Below are 19,635 nucleotides of genomic sequence, written 5' to 3'. Positions count from 1 at the left end.
GAAGTCTGTTTGCTCTGAAGGGGGTGAGGTGGGAGGAAGCCACCTATGGTTTGATTTTGGCTGGTTAAGGTATTTTTAAGGATGTGCATCTGGGTTAAGATGCTTATAGAAAGAATTTTCTCTGCACCACATATGGAGCCTCAGTGAAATATTGCTAAATACCTAGCATCAATGAATTATAGAATCAAATTTTGAAGGTTATTGTCATTTGTTTCTCATTAACTTAGGTTCAGATTTTTCCAAGTCAGTATTTTATCAAATGCACAAATAAATAATGTCATTTCATGTGCTAGTCTCAAGATGTTTGTGAAGCCTAAATATTTTTAGAATGCAGTTTTAGATGAACCACTATTAATGAATATTAGGAAGGACTGTATGATAATAACTAATTATTTGTTAATGTAACAGACATCTTATGTAGATAATGTTGATCATTATATTTCTTATTACTTTAATCTTGAAAAGTCTCTAATAATCAAAATATCTCCTGTAATCCACTAATGCCATATACAAACATTACTAATCTGAATTATATATCTGCAGAAAGTTTAATTTGAATATCAAAAGTCATTCAATTTTATTTGCAAGTCTAGAGACAGAATAGTCTATCCAAAAACATTTTTTTTTATTTTACAATAAATACTTTGTGCTGACTAATTGAAATTCAAACGCAAACAACAGATTAATACTTGACCAAGTATTCTTTACCAGAAGAAAATTAAAACACAATTAGTTTCTGAAGATTTTTATCGTAGTGTAGTATAAGCTTTCTTGCATGGCTTTATCACTGTAAACTCTTATCTTTTGAAAAAATCTCTAATTGGTGTTATGTTACTTTCTCATTAACTCAAATAGACGATGATTCAACATAAAAGTCAAATTTATGTTCATTGAAAGAATTTTTTGTGAATGTGCAAGAACTATAAGAGTACCGTACTTTTCTTGTACTGTATGTGTAATTAGAACAAAATCTAATTGCAAAGGTATTTGTTATTACTTTTAAAATTTTTTGAAGAAGTCATAAATGGTTGTTTGTTGAGATATCATGCATTAGGGTTGTGCAGTACTTGTAGTAATGATTATCAAAAAGTTTAATGATTTTGAGATGCAGATGTCTGAAATTGATATCATGGTACAATAGAATATTTCTATGAAATTTACCTTATATTCATATAGCTTCTCTTTCAAAGCTGTTTAAATGGTGACATCTGCCCTAAAATTAAACTTTTCCTATTTTTTTCCTTGCATAATGTCTCCCCTTATAGTTAAGTATCGAATTAATCTGGAGGTTAATGGCAACTATCTAGGCATGGGTTCCTTTATCTTTTTAGTTCTCTCATCCCGTTTACGTGTTTCAATCATTTTTTTGCGACCCACAATTGAGATAATTTTATTTGTGATACAGTATTAGGTTATTCAACATTTTAATATGGATTATTTTCTTGAATTGCCATGAAGTTCTGCTCGTGAGAGTACTGTAGTTTAAACGACTTTATGAAAGAATGCCAGCCACAGGATTGTGTTTTGTTTTGTTTGTTATCCAGTTGTCTTTTTAAGCGTTATGTTTTGCTGATGCTGACCTCTTTGATTGTTCAAAACGTTAAATTAAATTAACGTTTAGTTCAGAAGGAAGTCGAGAGAAGACTAACTTACTCAATTATATTGCAGGATATTGAAATGCCACTCAAGCTATTTATGTAGCTTTCTGCAATTAATAGTAGTGAACTTTATACAGTTTTAATACTTGTGAATCTAAGGAGACCTTTGAATCTTTGGGCAATGCAGTGCTTCTAGCCGAATCTACCCTGTTTTGAACACTAGGCTGACTCTTCAAGTTTTGCCAAGCACTTCCAGTGTGCTAGTTAGCGGGGTTCCAAGTACATTGCCTCTCAGGAGCCTCATTGTTTCAATTGCTTCATGCCCTGCTATTGTGTAACCCTTGTTTTCTGTGATTCAGGCTGTTTTATACAACCACTGGATTCTGAGACAGAAAACTGGATTTACATCTGGATCTGTATATCTCTCCATCCACTGAATTTAGCGCCCATGTAGGACCTTTTTATACATATATTTTTGACGTTGCCAGAACTGAGTAACAGAATTTGCACAAATCTTGAAGTTTCAACTAGTAGCTGAATGGTTGCACCATGTTTTGGATAGCAGTAGGTTCAGCCCCTAGCTCATCTCAGATTTCAAGGTTTAAAGGCCTCTCATGGATGGCAAAGGCAAGGGACAGTGACAATGCTATAGTTAGCAGGACAATGCCCTAGAGACTGAGCATATATACATATAAGTACCCAAGCCCCCTCTCCACCCAAGCTAGGACCTGAGAAGGCCAGACAGGGGCTACTGATAACTCACCAGGTAGACCTATAAGCTCTCTCAAACCCCCCATCCTTAGCAGATACTACAAGAAACTATCAAACTTGGGTGGGAATCAAACCTCAGTCCAGCGACCGCCAAGCAGGGACATTTCAAATAGGCCACCACAACCCTAAACAAGTCCCTTGCCTATCACAGCTGCGAAAGTTATTAAAAGTAAACAATGGAGAAATCATGAAATTTTGTATCTGGATTATTCACCAGGCCTAGCCTACATCCCAAAAAGGAGATATATCCTTAGGAAACTTACTCTGAAATTTATCAAAATAAGTTGCTTTAGGTAATATCTGATATTTATTGTTCTCTGCCATTAATTGCTACCACTGACAACTTATTCTTAGTTTCACTTTAGTTCAATTAGTGGGATGATCCTTGTCTTTTAACCCAGGGAGTGTCCTGGGATGGAGGATTCCGGACATTTTTTTTCAATGGACACATACATTATCTTTTGTCAGAGAAATGGTTGAAGAAGGGATCTACCCTTTTTTTAGGCGCTTCAGGCTCAGAAATCTCTAATATTGGTAAGTGCTTGGCAGTGTTTTCAGACTACATGGCAACAATGGCATAGATTTGAAAGCAAGATAGAACCAGGTCAGAATCCCCTTTCTGGATACCAGAAGTACCTTTATCTGAGAAAAATTCAAGGGAGATAATCCCTCTTCCCCATTTTATTCCAGAATAACTATACTCAGCTTAGAGCTTTTGCTCAGAGAGTTTATGCTTCAACTGAAAAAGAATACAATTTAACCATAAAAGAAACCCTTTCTGGTACAACCCAGGAGCATAAGTGGTGGACTACCCTTAAATCTGCACTCTTTGGTGTAGATGCAATAGTTCTTCCTCTGTCGCTCGTTGTCCAAATGAAAAAGCAACCCTTTTGGCAGATGTGTTTGACGGCAAGCAGAGTAATGATAAACTCAAACTTCCTAATTCCTGTTTTCCTAAGGCTAAACTAACTAGTTTAACTTTTTGATCTGAAAAATTAAAGCTCTCTTGATGGACCTTGATGCTGATTTCTGTGCATTCTGTTGTCAGTATCCAAGGAGTTGCCCTTTAAATTCAATTTTTCAAACAATCAGTTTCTAGGTCAGTTCACCCAATACCCTACTCGCTTCATTTTACTCGAAATGTTCTATCCACCGTATTCTAAGATCCCCACGGTTTTCCCAAGTCCTCTGGATTATCTGTGTTAGATTCCTAAATGCAGTCCATCAGTAATTTGTATCAAAGACTTTGTAACAGCTAATTTGCTTATACAGTACTGCAAATCAAGGAATGTTTCAGTAACAAGAATTAGTTTGGATAGTTTTTTGGGTATTTTATTTTATTTTATTAGAGGAAATGGTCTATTAAAGCTATGAAAGATTAGAGGTCAATGCTTAATACCATACTCAAGTATCTACCCTTAGGCTTATCCGCTTCTGCCAAGGAGGTTACGTAGTCGGTTTATTTATTTATTTGTCTGTGTGTCTGTGGACAGAATTACGTCAAAACTACGCAATGGATTTTGAAGATATTTTCATCACAGGTAGGTCTTGGGTCGTGGACGATCCCATTAAATTTTTTAGATGAACCGGATCCAGATTCTAGATCCAGATTTGATTTTACACAATTTTAAAGATTACGTCATAATACATTGACGGATTTTGACAAAATTTCTACCACAGATAAATCCTAGGCCATGGGCAATTCTATTAACTTTTGGAGATGATCTGATTCCAGATCCAGATTTATTAGTGTGCCTGTTTGTTCTTCTATGGACGGGATTACATCAAAATTACTCAACGGATTGTGACAAAATTTTCACCACAGATGGAGCTAAGGTTATGGATGACACCATTGAATTTTGTAGATAATCCTGATACGGATCCAGATTAGGATTTTTCACCATTTTAAAGATAATGTCAAGACAAATTGACAGTTTTGGGTAATTTTAACCACAGATACTGTAGATCTAACGTCATGGATGATCTCATTAAATTTTGAAGATGATCCGGATCCGGATTTGTATTTTTCACCATTTTAAAGAATGTCAAAACAAATTGACGGATTTTAACAAAATTGTCACAACAGATAGATCAAAGGCCATGGACGACGCCAGTAGATTTTGGTGATGATCCAGATCTGGATTCTGGATCAGGATCAGCAGTCTGGGTCAAATGCAAACCGAATGTCTTTGTTTTTGTGTCAATTTCACCCTTTGGCAGAAGACAGAAATCTGTGGTTGCTCTTATTATTATTATTATTATTATTATTATTATTATTACAAGCTAAGCTACAACCCTAGTTGGAAAAGCAGGATGCTATAAGCCCAAGGGCTCCAAAAGGAAATAATAGCCTTGTGAGGAAAGGAAATATATAAATTAGAATGTATTCATGTGTTTTTTTATATTGAAACACTAACACTTGTCAGAACAAATTACAGTATTGGAATCTAGATAAAGGGATATATTTTTAAAGATCTGTTTAAACTTTTTGAAGATATTTTTTTAATAATCTCACTGCTCAAAAGTTTTCATTTTAATGTTAGTATCATGTAAACCCATTAGTGGGCAACATGATTTTTCCCTATAATATAGGTTTTGGAGATGGAAAGATTATTTTATCTTTTAACCTACTTTCAGAGCTAAAAATGACTTCCCAAGACCACAGGTTGGCATCACTTTTCTCATATCCCTTTTATTGGCGAGGAAAAGTTGTAATGCGTCAGAGAACAGATTTCTTTGTCCTGTGACAGCAGTTGAGATCTGTACAGACAAGACTGAAATATTAGAGTAAAAGTTCTCAACTGATTTGTCATATCATATACCAAGGCACTTTCCCCAATTTTAGAGGATAGCCGACATCAAACAAATAAAAAAAAATGGGGACCTTTCCTCTCTACGTTCCTCTCAGCCTGACAAGGGACTCGGCCGAGTTCGGCTGGTACTGCTAGGGTGCCACAGCTCACCTTCCCCTGTTATCCACCACAGATGAAGCTTCATAACGCTGAATTGTCAGTTTAGTATTTTGAGTAGCCTCTTTCCAAGATGCTAGTTAAGGGTTTAGTGACAGAAACATACAACTGAATCAGATTTGAGTAGGATGAAGGTTCAAATTCATAAAGTAAAAGTATATCTACCTCTTTTATTGCTGTAAAAGCATTCTTTGGAAAAAATTTGCCAGTTGGTTAATGGTGTACCAAGTCAGTTTTGACAAGGTTTAATGTCTTGGAAGCATTTTCTTGTAGGAAATTATTTGACTTTGGGTGCTGTGGTAACTGGCAGATATAGTGTAAAGAAGAATTTACTGTCAATTAATTTTCTTAAATTTTGTTTAATTTATGTTTTGTTTAATTTTTATCTATGCCAAAGTTCAAGGTGGTTGTTAGTATAATAAATTTATAGTTTAAAAGTTTAATCAGTTGTGGTGGCCGATGTGATAAGGTCCCTGTCTGGTGAACGCCAGACTGTGGTTTGAGTCCCACCCAAACTCGTTAGTTACTTTGGTCACTGTTCCCTCACCATCCTTGTGAGCTAGGAATTGGTGGTTTGGGAGAGCCTATAGATCTATCTGCTGAGTCATCAGCAGCCATTGCCTGGCCTTCCCTGGTCATAGCTTGTGTGGAGAGGGTTCTTGGGTGCCGATTATATGTATATATGGTCAGTCTGTAGGGCATTGTCCTGCTTGATAGGGCAATGTCACTGTCCCTTGCCTCATGAGCGGCCTTTAAACCTTTAAACTGTTTGAAGCCCAATCTGGAAACTAGTGATTACAAGTTTACTTTGGTTTGCCATTAAATTTGATAAAGCTCAGGCAATCAATAAAGTTCATTAATCTAGGTTGTTGCTCTCCTTTCTCTTTCCTTCACTAAGTTAGCAGTATGAATATCTGGGGAATTTTATAGAAATGACTGGAATTTTGATACAGATGATAAAACTTATTTCTATACTCACCTGATGTTCATAACATGACCTCCCTCCGACCCACTAGCTAGAGAGGCTACTGATGTGCTTTCATCTTTAAGATTGAAAAGACAAAGGAACCATGGATAGTTGCCACCAACCTCTAGATTACCTCAATATATACCTAAAGTTGGCGGATGATATTTTACAAGGAAAGAATATAGGGTTTTGTTATGGTAGACATCTGCACTTGAACTGCTCTGAATGAGAAGTAATATGAGCACCAGATAAGTATAGAAATAATAGATATTCCATTTTTCTCACGAAATGCTTTGCTCTTAAGTGGTAACCTATGAAATAGGTATAGGAAATATTGCAATGAAAACTTGTCTAGGTTATTGAAAACATACTGAATAATATACATGATACTATAGATACAATGAAAGCATAAAGGCGTCTTTGTTGAAGTTTTATATGTTAAATACCACCTATGTAATATCACAAGTTTCTCATTCGTGGCTAAGGAAAACATTTATGTCGTGTATGAAAATCTTCATTATTTTCTCTTATAATAATTTCTTGAAGAGTGGGCAGGATTTTTAGTAGGTGATAGTTTTACTGTAAAATATTTACATTTACGCAGTTTCTTTCTTGATGAAATAAATGTTGTATAGTGTTGTGGAAGAAAATCTCTTTAATGTCAGGATTAATTTAGATGAATAAGGATTCATTAAACTTGCAACATGTTAGTATAGATCCATAATGACCTACAAACCGTTACCTTACATGTTCCATTTCGGTATTATGATTATCGCCTACAATTTTCTTAGAATATTTCCTATTGCTGATGAAAATTTTATTTTTGTATTAAATACAATGAACTACCACTGCCTTTAAAAAGAATGTTGTATCATTTCATGATGATATAAACTTTCCAAATATTTTATATTGCCTGACCTTGTTTACTCTTCAATATTAAGAATGTAATCACAATTTTGCGGTGGTGGTCCATTGCTATTGTTGTTTTTCTTTTTGTATACCATACCAGTTTAGATGTTAGGAATTAGTTTGGGATGGTTTGATTATATAAAAATTTTACTTATTTTGCTCCTAGTGTGTTTAGCATTATAGAAACTATACATATCATGCAAGTGCTGTAGTGTATGGTTTATATAAATACTATAAAACCTGAGACTAGTTTTAAAGTAGATAGTTTTTAGATCTATTAGTTAAGTTTGTGCAACTTGCATTTCTTTTTAAGCTAAGAAAAACTGCTATCTTGTGTTGGCAATTACTCTGCATTTTTCTCTCAATGAAAATATGTTACCCGAGTTATTCGAATTCATGCAGCTCTCGTGTGCTGAAAGAGAACTAAAGCATGTAACATGTTGTATTTACATTTGGAATAACCATTGTAATTATAGAGTAGTTCATCAAATAGTTTCTTTATAGTCTCACTTTATGGAAGAACTTTGACCATTAAATCTATTTTTATTTGATGAATTTATGTGGGATTTAAATAGTAACAACTTTCCAGTACTCTTTAGTATTTAGAAACATGAAGATTTTTTTTATATCTTCTCTCCCTCAATTTTAAACTATATAGATATATTTTCGTATTTTGAAAAAAAGATGTGATATAGAGGGTGTTCATAGTTTTAAAGATATTTTTTACAATCTTAAGTTATACGACAAAGCATTGACATCAGGAGCCATAGCAAGGAAGATTTTCATTCCAAACTAATTGGTTTTTGTTCTAATGAAGACAGAAAGGTAGGGGAGCACCAGGGAGATGAGGTCTTGAAGGTAGATGGGAAGCAGAAATAGTAGGCTTGTTTTCCGTTAGTTAAAAACAATTTGTTCACCCTTTCTGTTAAAAGTGTGAAAACTTTGTAGTATAGGTCATCTTAGAAGCAGCCGCATTCAATCTTCTATGGGAGTAAGAATTGTCAGAACTTCCCTGACCCAATCTATTCAGATACATTTCTGCAAAAAATTTCTCAAAGAATGAAATGAAAGTACCTCACTCAAGTTAATCTCTTCTATATTAACCTCACCTTCAGGGTCTTGCACTGTAGAATCTTCCAAATTTTAATGTTTAAGCCTTCCCTTTTGTTTACAACACTTGTGCCTGTGCTAGGCAAGGAACTTGGTCTGGCTATTAATGTACTAGCACCCATCTTAATGTCATTAGGTAAAATTCTAGATGATCTAGGGGCTGACTCAACACCATGCTGATCCCTATTGCATTTCAAATTATGATGCAACCATTCTCAGCTCCAGGTGAAGTTTTCAAAGAATAATTTAAGAACTGTTTTTCCTCTCCCCTTGGAACTGATAAGTCACAGTATTAATAAATGTATACAAAGGCTGCTCATGGGCAATTTCTGCATTGGGCATAGCATTGCAACACACTTTTCTTGAGAATATCATCACTTATTTTCTTACCAAATAACAAGCTTTTACAATGCATGCAGATAATTGCTAAACTAGTACATCTTACCTCTTGGAACTGTAATATAATACAATACTATTTTAATGACAAATATTTCCTAGGCTAATTGGCCTCAAGGGATTGTAAAAAAAACGAATTGAATTAGACACATCGCCATTGTATAGGAACAAGTTTAGCTCACAGATCTCCAAAAAAGGGATATGAAAACCTTTCTGTCTCCTTGCCTGTCACTAATATTGTACCCCAGACATTTAGAAAATCCAGATATTCAGAGGTATAGTAGTACCTGGGGTTACGAGTAAGTTTGGATATGCGCAAATTGGTATGTGAGTACAGTATATAAATTTGAACTGGGTTACAAGTATTGTATAGGTGTGAGAGAGGAAATTTGCTCTGTAGGACGTGATGTTAAGAAAGCAGTCAATCAGAGCCCATGCAACACCCACACACTGTTCATGCTATGTTCACACAGATAAGGCTTTGGCAGGGTGAGCAGTGAATCTATTTACTTACAGTACAATGTCTCATTTCCATGCCATTTTAAAGAAAAGGCAAAACCAGTCTTCTCTGGAGAGGTTCCTTGGGAAAATTGAATGTAAGTGTAAAAATAGATGACCAAGTATCTAGAAAGCACAAATTAGGGATAGTGAACGTTGTTCAAGAGAGAGAACTGGTGTTTTGCCGGAATTTCTCATGGAGGGATATTCTCCTTCCAAGCACTAATCTCCTCCTTCTCCTCTTCCTCCTCTCTCGTTTCCCCCACGCCAGCTACGATTCTCTTCGAAAATAAAATTTAAATAAATTTGTCAATTATTTCTATTTTTCATTGTGATTTATTCATGTTTATTAATTACTGATGTTAGGGGTTGTAAGTTGTACAATAATCACTATTACATAACCTTAAGGATTAGTGTACAGTATACGTATCAGTATTTATGGATGTGTGGAACGTGCAGACTAAATTTCCTTTATTTCCTATGGGAAAATTGCTTTAGGATTCGAGTATTTTTTGTTGCAAGCTCATTTACAGAACGAATTAAACTCAAGATACTAATGTATTACTGGTATGCACTGCTTTTGGTTATCCTCATCACCCCACTGTTCATGGCATATAGGGGAGAAAAAAGTTGATCATATAAGATGAGAACGATAAACCTGAACCTAATTGGTTGTTATGAGAAGGCCAGAATAGCAGACAGAAGTTACAGCTAAATGCAGTACTAATGCAGCAAAGGGCCCCGTTTAAAAAAGGTCTTGGGTTGTATAACAAGCATAGCACTTATGAATATGCAAAAACAGTGGCAAAATAAAAGCAAGCAATTAAGCAAAGGGGAGAATGCTTAAAAATTACATGACCTGCAGTTTGCTTACAAAGGAAAGATAGGGCAGCATCATGTACAAATATCTGAGACTCTGAAAGCATGTTGAGACAAAACCAGCATTAAGGAATTTCAGAAGTCTGAGAGTTAAGTATAGACAATAGATCGGATAAAAGATAAGAAAGAATAAAGGTCAAGAATTCCCATAAAGGAATCAATAAAAGTTGGAAGGCTTTAAAATAAAGATAGCTTCATATGATATTCCAAAAAAATAGAATCAATATTATTAACCAGAGTAAATAATTGCTTACATAACTGTATGACTTTCTAAATAAAAGAAAAAGAGACATAAAGGAAATTACAATATTGTAAAATAAAAATGTACATTGAATTACTTCAAGTTAAAAGAACAGTAATGCCAGGGCACCAGCCACCCGTTGAGATACTACCGCTAGAGAGTTATGGGGTCTTTTGACTGGCCAGACAGTACTACATTGGATCCTCCTCTCTGGTTACGGTTCATTTTCCCTTTGCCTACATACACACTGAATAGTCTGGCATATTCTTTACATATTCTCCTCTATCCTCATACACCTGGCAACACAGATTACCAAACAATTCTTCATCACCCAAGGGGTTACTGCACTGTAATTGTTCAGTGCCACTTTCCTCTTGGTAAGGGTAGAAGAGACTCTTTAGCTATGGTAAGCAGCTCTTCTAGGAGAAGGACACTCCAAAATCAAACCACTGTTCTCTAGTCTTGGGTAGTGCCATAGCCTCTGTACCATGGCCTTTCACTGTCTTTGGTTAGAGTTCTCTTGCTTGCGGGTACACTCGAGCACACTCTCCTATCTTATTTCTCTTCCTCTTGTATTGTTAAAGTTTTTATAGTTTATATAGGAGATATTTATTGTTGTTACTCTTCTTAGAATATTTTATTTTCCTTTTTTCCTTTCCGCACTGAGCTATTTTCCCTGTTGGAGCCCCTGGGCTTATAGCATACTGCTTTTCCAACTAGGGTTGTAGCTTAGTAAGTAATAATAATAATAATAATAAAATGTAAACAAAAAGAAGTTAGATTGAGGGCATCTTGATGCAAGAATTCAAAACCAAGATCTAGATTAATTCACCACAGTGATATCAACATTTTTTTTAAACAAGGGATAGGTTAATAAGGTTAGATATTCAGAATCATCAAGTGTGAGGTTTCCAGTTCTTAATCATGAATTGAATGATACAGATTGTACTCATACCACGCTGAGTGTATCAATTACCGTTCATCTCCTGATCTGTTAGGAGTTATATTTGTTTCATTTTATAGTCTGGGGTAAAGGAGAGTATACAAAAGCCAAATTGTATCATCAGCTTATGCTGTTTGATTTTTAAAAGCAGTATTCATCACTGGTTAATGCTAAAAACAACAAAGGATGCCATTAAAACTGCTTGATCAACCACTGGAACTACCAGGCATATGCTCTGTAAAATCTATTATCAACACCACCTTGCTAATGATATGTAAACAATTTAATTGAGATTTAACATAATCTCTTAAAACTAACTTGCATAGTTTTTCATCTGAAAACTTTTTTCTTTTTGTTAATTTAGAGGCAGCTCTAAAATCAGTTTGATCAAGTAGGGACTTCTATTTCATGTAAAACTTTTCTTGAATAGGGTTAGATTAGAAATGTGTTACAGTCATATGATGGTTTTTTGTACATATAATGGCTATCTGGAATCAAGTAACTAGATTCAGATACAAGAGAGTACTGGAAAGATAAATTTTGGACATTCATTATTGCAGTCTACTCTCACACTAACGTTTGCCACAAGTATCAACACAATATTTTCTCCTTTTCATTTATATGGGAAATTACTTTTGAAAGGAAATATCTTGTCTTATGTTGCAGTAGTATTAGAGTATCAAGAAGACTATAAACAGTTAAAAAATGTAGTTAAGTATAATAATTGTGGAATATGAAAATAATTCTTTTAAATCAATTCGGTGAAAATTATACAAGAACTTCTCTTTGAAGACAATCTAGAAAGTTTATCGACCATTCTCTGCAGTGATATAGCTAAGGATATTAATATTTTACTTGTAATGCATGATCCTGTGCTTTGTTGGCAATTTTGAAGTTCAGTTCCACATAGTTTGTAACTTTCTTTTTAGGAAACTTCAGAACATTTTGGGGAGTGGTTTATATCTTTGTCTTTAAAAAGAGTAATTTTCTATCCATATAAACAAAGAGTAATGGCTAATCAAGATTAAGTTTTTTACCCATAGATTATAGATCCTTATGCCAGCAGTGCTCATTTTTATCATAACAAGTTTTTTGTTGTTTAGATTTTAAAGTACTCACAGGGTCAGTATCAATCACTCTTTTTATAAGAATTATGATAAGGAAGCTTAAGCATAAATATTTCATTGTAGTGCACTGTGAAAAGTAAAGGAGAAAATAAGGTCATCAGAATATCAGAGCTCATTATGCCCTATCAAATATTCACCCCACTAAATGCCAAGAGAATTTTCAGATCAGTCATTCTACAGCATTAGATCTTGCTAATCATCAGAATAATAAAGTGTAATCATATAAGAAGTACTGTAGTGGAATAGAAGGAACAAAATTAGGATGTTCATTATGATGAGTGAGTTGCCCATTATAGAGCTTAATCTGAGCCCTTATATTGCATAGATGGATGAGACTAATGGCATCCATAATCTTCAATGAGGAGGTGTAGCCTAAATGTTGGAAAGAATCTTTTTTTAAACCCTCCAGGAGAGATTGGATCATGGTGTCCTCATTGTAATAAATACAAAGCAAGATTGTAGCCTTCAGTTATCACTGATTATCCTGACCATTCACGATTACTATTCAGAATGTAAAAAAGGTTGTATTCTACTTTTATCAAAAAGCTTTACCAACTTGAGAAAATTTTGGCCTTAACTTTGTTATTACCAACCTATAAAAAAATTAAAGAAAACTAATTTTGATAATCTTGTTGATTATTTACAATAGCTTCTCATTTGTTATAATTACATCTGATATTATTGGAAATTTAATTGAATTTTGTGATAGGAAACAAATTAAACAGAAATGATGAATTCATGAAAGTTAGTGCCTAAAAGTAGAATGAAAAAAATATTAAATGTTGCTCATTATCAATTGTATTTTTATAGAGGAGTGATGAAATGTCCCTTTGAATATTTTTTTTTTTTTTAGACAAAATAGGTATTTTTTTTTAGCAAATTTGGATATGTCTTTTCCTACTTTGCAAAGCTGTAAAATATTTTCATAGGATAAGATTCCTTATTTCTTGTAGTTCAACGCTTCCTAATTATTGCGTGATATCCTTTTTTCCTAGAACCCGGTAAGTGGAACATGACTCAGGCTGCATATCGTGTCTTTTTCAACAGTTGTAAGGTTAAAGAGGAGTGCTATTATTTTTGTGCTGTCCACTTGGTGTATTCTTATTCTTGGTTTATATTGTTTTGATTGGAATTATTCTTTTCATCATCAACTTGAACAATGCGATATGACGTCACATTGAAACCTTTGTTTTAGCAGGTCGTTTTTGAGCATTCAGTGACCAATCCACATATCCACTTCTAGCATATGGCATTTGTTTTCTACATTTTGTTTGTAGCTTGATTTGATTGTTTAGTGACTGTTTCATTTTTTAGCTCTGCAGTATTTATTGATATTGTCTGACATTCAACATGTACTTGTCAACCTGTATTGTAATGAACAGGACCAAGTACGGTAGCAATGTATCATACTATTGGCATGTCACTCACTCAGCTTCTGGAAAGACACTTGATCTTGATATTTCTGGATATGCTTAAATTCAGCTTATAAATACCGAAAACTATAGAAAGTGGACAGAAGTCACCAAGCTGCCACTAAAATAGTACTTGCCTTCAGTCCACTTGGTGGGACTCTGGTATTTCCTCATTATTGCTTTACACTTCATTTCCCTGTTTTTCTTTGGTCCGGGTATTTTATAATAATTTCTATTCTCAAGGAAGTTTTCACTATTAAGTTTTCTTTCGATTATGAGAATCTGTTGGATCATCAGTTATTTATACTTTTATTTCTCACGTATGTGAAAGATGCTATTGTATTATATCTAATTGACAGAAACAAGGTTAAAACTCCATTTGTGAACCCAAAAATAATAAATATTTTAGTCAAACCACCTATGTACCTGCACTGTAATTTTCATGAATGATATGCAGTAGAAAAATTGGGGTGGGTGTTAAAGAGCAACTGTAGTATATCATTCAGTTATTCAATAGTGACTAGCTTATTACTTGCTCTGCAAATCCATCTTTGGCAATTTTTTTCAGATATGCTATTTAAGTGCTTCAGATACTGTCTGAAAAGTACAGTATTTAAATCTTTGTACAAGTGTTTTTTTTTTTTTTTCGTAATTGTGTTTTCCAGTTAAGATAATATTTATCAATATCCAGGAGTTAAATCTTCCTTTTTAATCTTTTCACTTAGTGAATATATTTTTCTTTCTGTTCTGTAGCTTGTTATTTTGTCCCCTAGCTTTACTTCAATTGAATGTCAGTTGTATCAGATATTCACGGAAAGACCAGAGGAACACAGTGGTTATTGCTAGCAGAGTCAGAAGTTATTAACTACTCTGTACAGTTTAAATTATAATTGGTTTCCAAGGTACTCGTTGGTTGTCTTTAAATAATTCTGTGAGTACTGAGTGACAGTGCTTTGTTCATAGAAGCTTCTTGATCTTATGCCAAAATTGACTATTTCAGGACTTAAAAGTCCCATTCTCTTATACAGCTTTTATTTTGTGTTTTAGAGGTCTTGAGAGTTTTTCATTTTTGTGAATACGTACATCTGACACAATTTCTTATATCTTTAATGGAGATATTATGAGCGGGAGTGGGATGTAAGTAATTTTACAGCAAATACTCATGACTGTTAATTTTTTTTTGTTCTTATGCATCATTCACTAACATTACTTAACACTGAAGGGATGCCTGTTAACCTATACTGATATGAACAGAATTTTGTAGCTTTATAGCAAGTTTTGCATGTTTTTTGTTTTATTTTAATTTTAATACATTGCAGAACAAATTTTGTAACACCACATTTATCACATGAATTCTTTCCATCTCAGCGAATATATGGCGAGGGGACAGGAGTAAGTCACTGAATATCACATGTTGGAACCAAAAGTCCTTCCTCAGACCTTGTACTTAGTTCCTCAAAGGTCCCTTTGATAAACCTGGGCTGTAGATTTTTGTTCCTGTGGGTCTGGTATCAAAATTCTTTAGATGCTCACTTTCTCAACTACTGAATACAGAATTTGAAGTATACACTTTGTGTATTCAAACTCTATCATTCCTGAAAACCCTTCAGAGTTATGCACTAAATATTTTAGAAGAATTCATAGTTTATAATTCACCGTACAGGAGAGCAAAGCTTCACCGAGAAGTATGGTATTTTTCTTAAACACCCTTTGCAATGCTTAGTCACTTAGAAGCTGTATCAGGCTGTATCCTTCAAATTCTGTTCATCAAACTTAGAAGAGCATTTACTCATAGCTCTCAGTACAACCCTTAGGAGCTTTTGGATTTGATACCTCTTGTCCAAGTGTCAGTTAATTCCCTTCTTGAGAGATTTATTCCCTCCAGTAATGTACACAGTTTATATACCATGTATTTATGAGAAGCCCAATATTATTGAGAACCTGACCTCCAAATATAGGTTCTGCAGTAGAAATTTATATCTGTGTATATATATATATATATATATATATATATATATATATATATATATATATATATATATATATATATATATATATATATATATATATTTGTATATATATTCTTATTTATATATATATACACACAGGCAGTATGATGTAATTTATATGGCTGAAACTGAATATTATTATACAAAAGCTTTGATAAGTTTATTTTGGTGCTGCTTTCATTGACCTGTGAACTGCAGTTTGGCAGTTTGTATACATTAGTAATGCATAAAAAGCCTTCTAGATTATAACTTGCAATACTGTATCTTTTGGCAGTGTAAAATTGAAAATTCAAGTAGATTTGCAATTTTTGTGGTTTGTGAGAATGATTTGCTATAAAAAAACATTTGCAAGTATTGTATACTGTTTTTGTGGTATTCATGCCTTTCAGAATAATTTGTTTTGCTAACCAAAAGTTCCAAATACACTGTTTTCCTGTTATTCAAGTGTACTTATACCTGTAGAATATGTGGAAGGGTGCCATAATTTGATTACCAACATTGTCTTAAAGATGCAATTAAAAACATCCTTATATAATTTTAGACAAGCTTTTTAATTTCAAATTTTTATGTAAATCTTCCTTCGACTAAACCAGAATACAAATTCTTAATCTATGTATAATTGTATATAAAGTGGGTTGTAATGCCTCAGGAGACCTATCTACTCAAGGGATTAAAGACAGCATGCTAGTAGAAGGGCAATGATTGCAAATATAGTTAGGAACCAGAAATTGAACAACACTTGACACTTTTAAGGTTTGTAAAATAGATCAGTGAAATTCACACCAAATCTTGATGTATTTTATTGAAAATGCACACTGGTGTCAGGCTTTCAGGATTATAGTTTACATGTATTTTCAAGTAGAACCTTGGACGAACACTTTCATGGTATGGACATTAGTAAATTTCAAGTGAAAGGGAGAAAATGAGGCAGACAGACAGCCAAAGTCCTCATGTTAAGCTATATTTAACATTTGAATACTAAATTGCTCACGTCACCAACTAAAAGCTATAGCACAGTACAGTGAAATAATTCTAATTTACGTTTATATACAGTATTTCTATACAGTATAGTATTAGTTTTATTATTCTATTTTTTGTTTAGATATAATGTTTAGAGGCTAATTTTTATGGTTTAATTTTTTATAAAATTATTGTTCATTTTCAAGTCTCAAAATCGTACGTTGAATGGTAATGACACCCCTAACCATATTCCATTTTGTGTGAAAGTATACTAAGCTAAAAGGAATAACAGATGTGTAGAATGGAAAGAAAGTTAAGAACTCCAAGATATAACTTGGTCCTAAACTTTACTGCTATTAATATTTTCAGTTATGTTATTACATATAAAATCATGAGTTCAAGGTCGAGAGATTGCACTGGTCGACAAGAAATGGCCACTGACTTGTTATCATAGTTTCTTGATATGTGATTATTTTACCATTACTATTACAGGAAAACTCCATCAATGTAGGATTCTTAAGGTTATTCAGAGCAGCGAGACTTATAAAACTTCTGCGTCAGGGTGATACAATTCGTATTTTGTTATGGACATTCGTGCAGTCATTTAAGGTAAGAGCATATTAAAATATCCGTCACATCTACTTTTCGTTACACTTTTTAACTCTTAATTAATTCACAATTGAGAAGATTGGAAATTATATACTTTGTAAGATAGAGTTTAAATTAATGAAAATTCAGGATAGTTTAAAAAAATCTATATCACTAATTTAATTTAATTTTCAAGAAATTCTTTCTATTGACTCATGAAGATATTTGGAATGTTAGTTACCTTTACTGAAGGAAAAAGAAAGAAGAAGAAATGGGTAGTTAGAAGGGTATCTAATACCACAAGATGTGATAGACCCACTTCATGGAGAAAAAATTATAAGACATCGTAACTGTTCAGTTTCCCTTTAATAAAAAATAAATGAACAATGTATATATAGTGTATTGTAATATATACAATATATTGCTGCTTTTTAGTATTTTGAGTAGTTGATTTCAAATTCTAGTCTCCTTAACCACTTCAGCTTCAACACATACTTCCTTGATATGTATATTTCAATGTTACTTTTTATATTAAATTCTTGCTCTGTTGCTTATGATATAGAATTTTTAAGCCAATCAAAACATTTTTTATTAGCAATTGTACTCAAGTGTACTTTACAAAATTATGATGGAACATCATTTGGAAACATACATCTCAAATACCAAAGTGTTCTGTAAATATACTGCATATAATTTATAGACATTGCTATGTTAGTTAACATATTTTGTTAATCTTGCATATTTTTTTTTTAACAATCGGCAAACCTGTTCTTGAAGAATATCTTCAGTGATTTGCTCTCATTATTGATCAAGTTAGAGGGCAAGAAATTTTTGAACGCCTTTCCATACTCCAATTTCTATATCTGATTACTGTTTAAGAAATCTAGTTGTTAATTCAAAACTTTTAGAATATTTGTGAAAGAGAGATTTGCTATCTGTAAAAAGTGTCTGAATACCTTTGTAACTGTATAGATACATGCCTCTTTTTAAAATTGGGAATGAAAATCGTAGCTTTATGCTAAATTTTCAGGCTCTGTATTTGTCAGGGCTAAGGTAGTCTCACTATTCAGTGTAATATATCTCTCCTAACAGTAGCATTGCAAAACAAAAGGTATAAGTACAAAAGGTTGTCCCCTTAGACAGAAGAACCGAGGCAAACTCTCGGTATTTTGCTAATGACAATGCAGCCATCAATATGCATATCAGAGACTTATTTTTGAGTCTATGAAAAGATAATCTGGAGCACTATGTTAAGAAAGTGATATAACACAGATATTGTTAGTGTAGAAATTATTGGTACTCTGGACACTAGATGCTACTAATCTTTTAGCAAACAGAGCTGATAACCATCACTGTAGATGCACATAGAAGAAAGTAGCATAGGTATATCTGAGTTCAGTCCTTTCATCCGTTATAGATCAAAGATCTGCACTCTACTCTTGAGATGAAGAAAGTAAAAGAACTTCAGTTAAAGTCCACACCTTAAAGGTTTAAAGATGTCTTATGAGTGTAAAGGCAAGGGACAGGTCATTGCTCTGTCCAAAAGCCTAAACATATACACAATTTGATCAGCACCCAAACCTCCTTTCCACCCTGATTAGGACCAGGAATCACTAGGAAATTACTGTGGGTGATAGAGCAAGGAGGGGTACTGCACCCCTCCCCCCAAACATCCCCTTCATAGCTCATAAGGATAGAAAGGTCGCGTTTTGCTACGATACCTTAGCTTAGATCTTTTTTTCTACTTAGTACAAATTTTGGAACTGTGTGTATTTCACTTGAAATGCATTAATCAAGATGCCAAAGTTCTTCAGCATTAAAGAAGTTGTTTGATCATTGTCGCTGAGTGTAACATACTATACTAACAAGAATTCTTTTAACAATTTATATTTATTTTTAATTTTGCTTTTCTTTCTGTGTTTTGTAATACATTTATCAATAACATAACATTATATTATATAGAAACACATGAGATGACCAGTTAAGAAACCAATGAGAGAACACAAAGTAAAGTATTGACACTGAATACAGTTCATGAATCATTCAAGAGTCAACAGCAAGAAAATGTAAGTATTAAGGATATGGGTAAGACTAATACCTACCGTAGTAGGCTACTTGAGGTAGCAGGTATGAATTCATCTAGTACTGTAACAAACACAAATATATATCAGAAAGCAGCAACTCCATTGAGATGAAAAAATAGCTATGAGAGAAAAACACACACCAGAAAAGGACAATTAACCTTTGGTTTAGACCTA

General features: G+C 33.5%; 1 protein-coding gene across 3 annotated transcripts in view; it reads left to right on the top strand.

Annotated features, from left to right (window-relative positions):
- cac (cacophony) overlaps positions 1-19,635 on the top strand; it is a 360,232-nt gene that overhangs the window by 239,177 nt on the left and 101,420 nt on the right. For all 3 annotated transcript variants that reach the window (XM_068348246.1, XM_068348244.1, XM_068348245.1), the window contains exons 28-29: positions 15,189-15,212; positions 17,282-17,398. In XM_068348246.1, the coding sequence (XP_068204347.1) occupies positions 15,189-15,212; positions 17,282-17,398 (141 nt within the window). The remainder of the gene's footprint in view (positions 1-15,188; positions 15,213-17,281; positions 17,399-19,635) is intronic.

Source organism: Palaemon carinicauda, chromosome 24 (assembly GCF_036898095.1).
Source record: "Palaemon carinicauda isolate YSFRI2023 chromosome 24, ASM3689809v2, whole genome shotgun sequence".
In the NCBI taxonomy this organism is placed as follows: Eukaryota; Metazoa; Arthropoda; class Malacostraca; order Decapoda; family Palaemonidae; genus Palaemon; species Palaemon carinicauda.
Note: the sequence above shows the minus strand (reverse complement) of the source record. Positions and strands in the feature narration are given on the sequence as shown.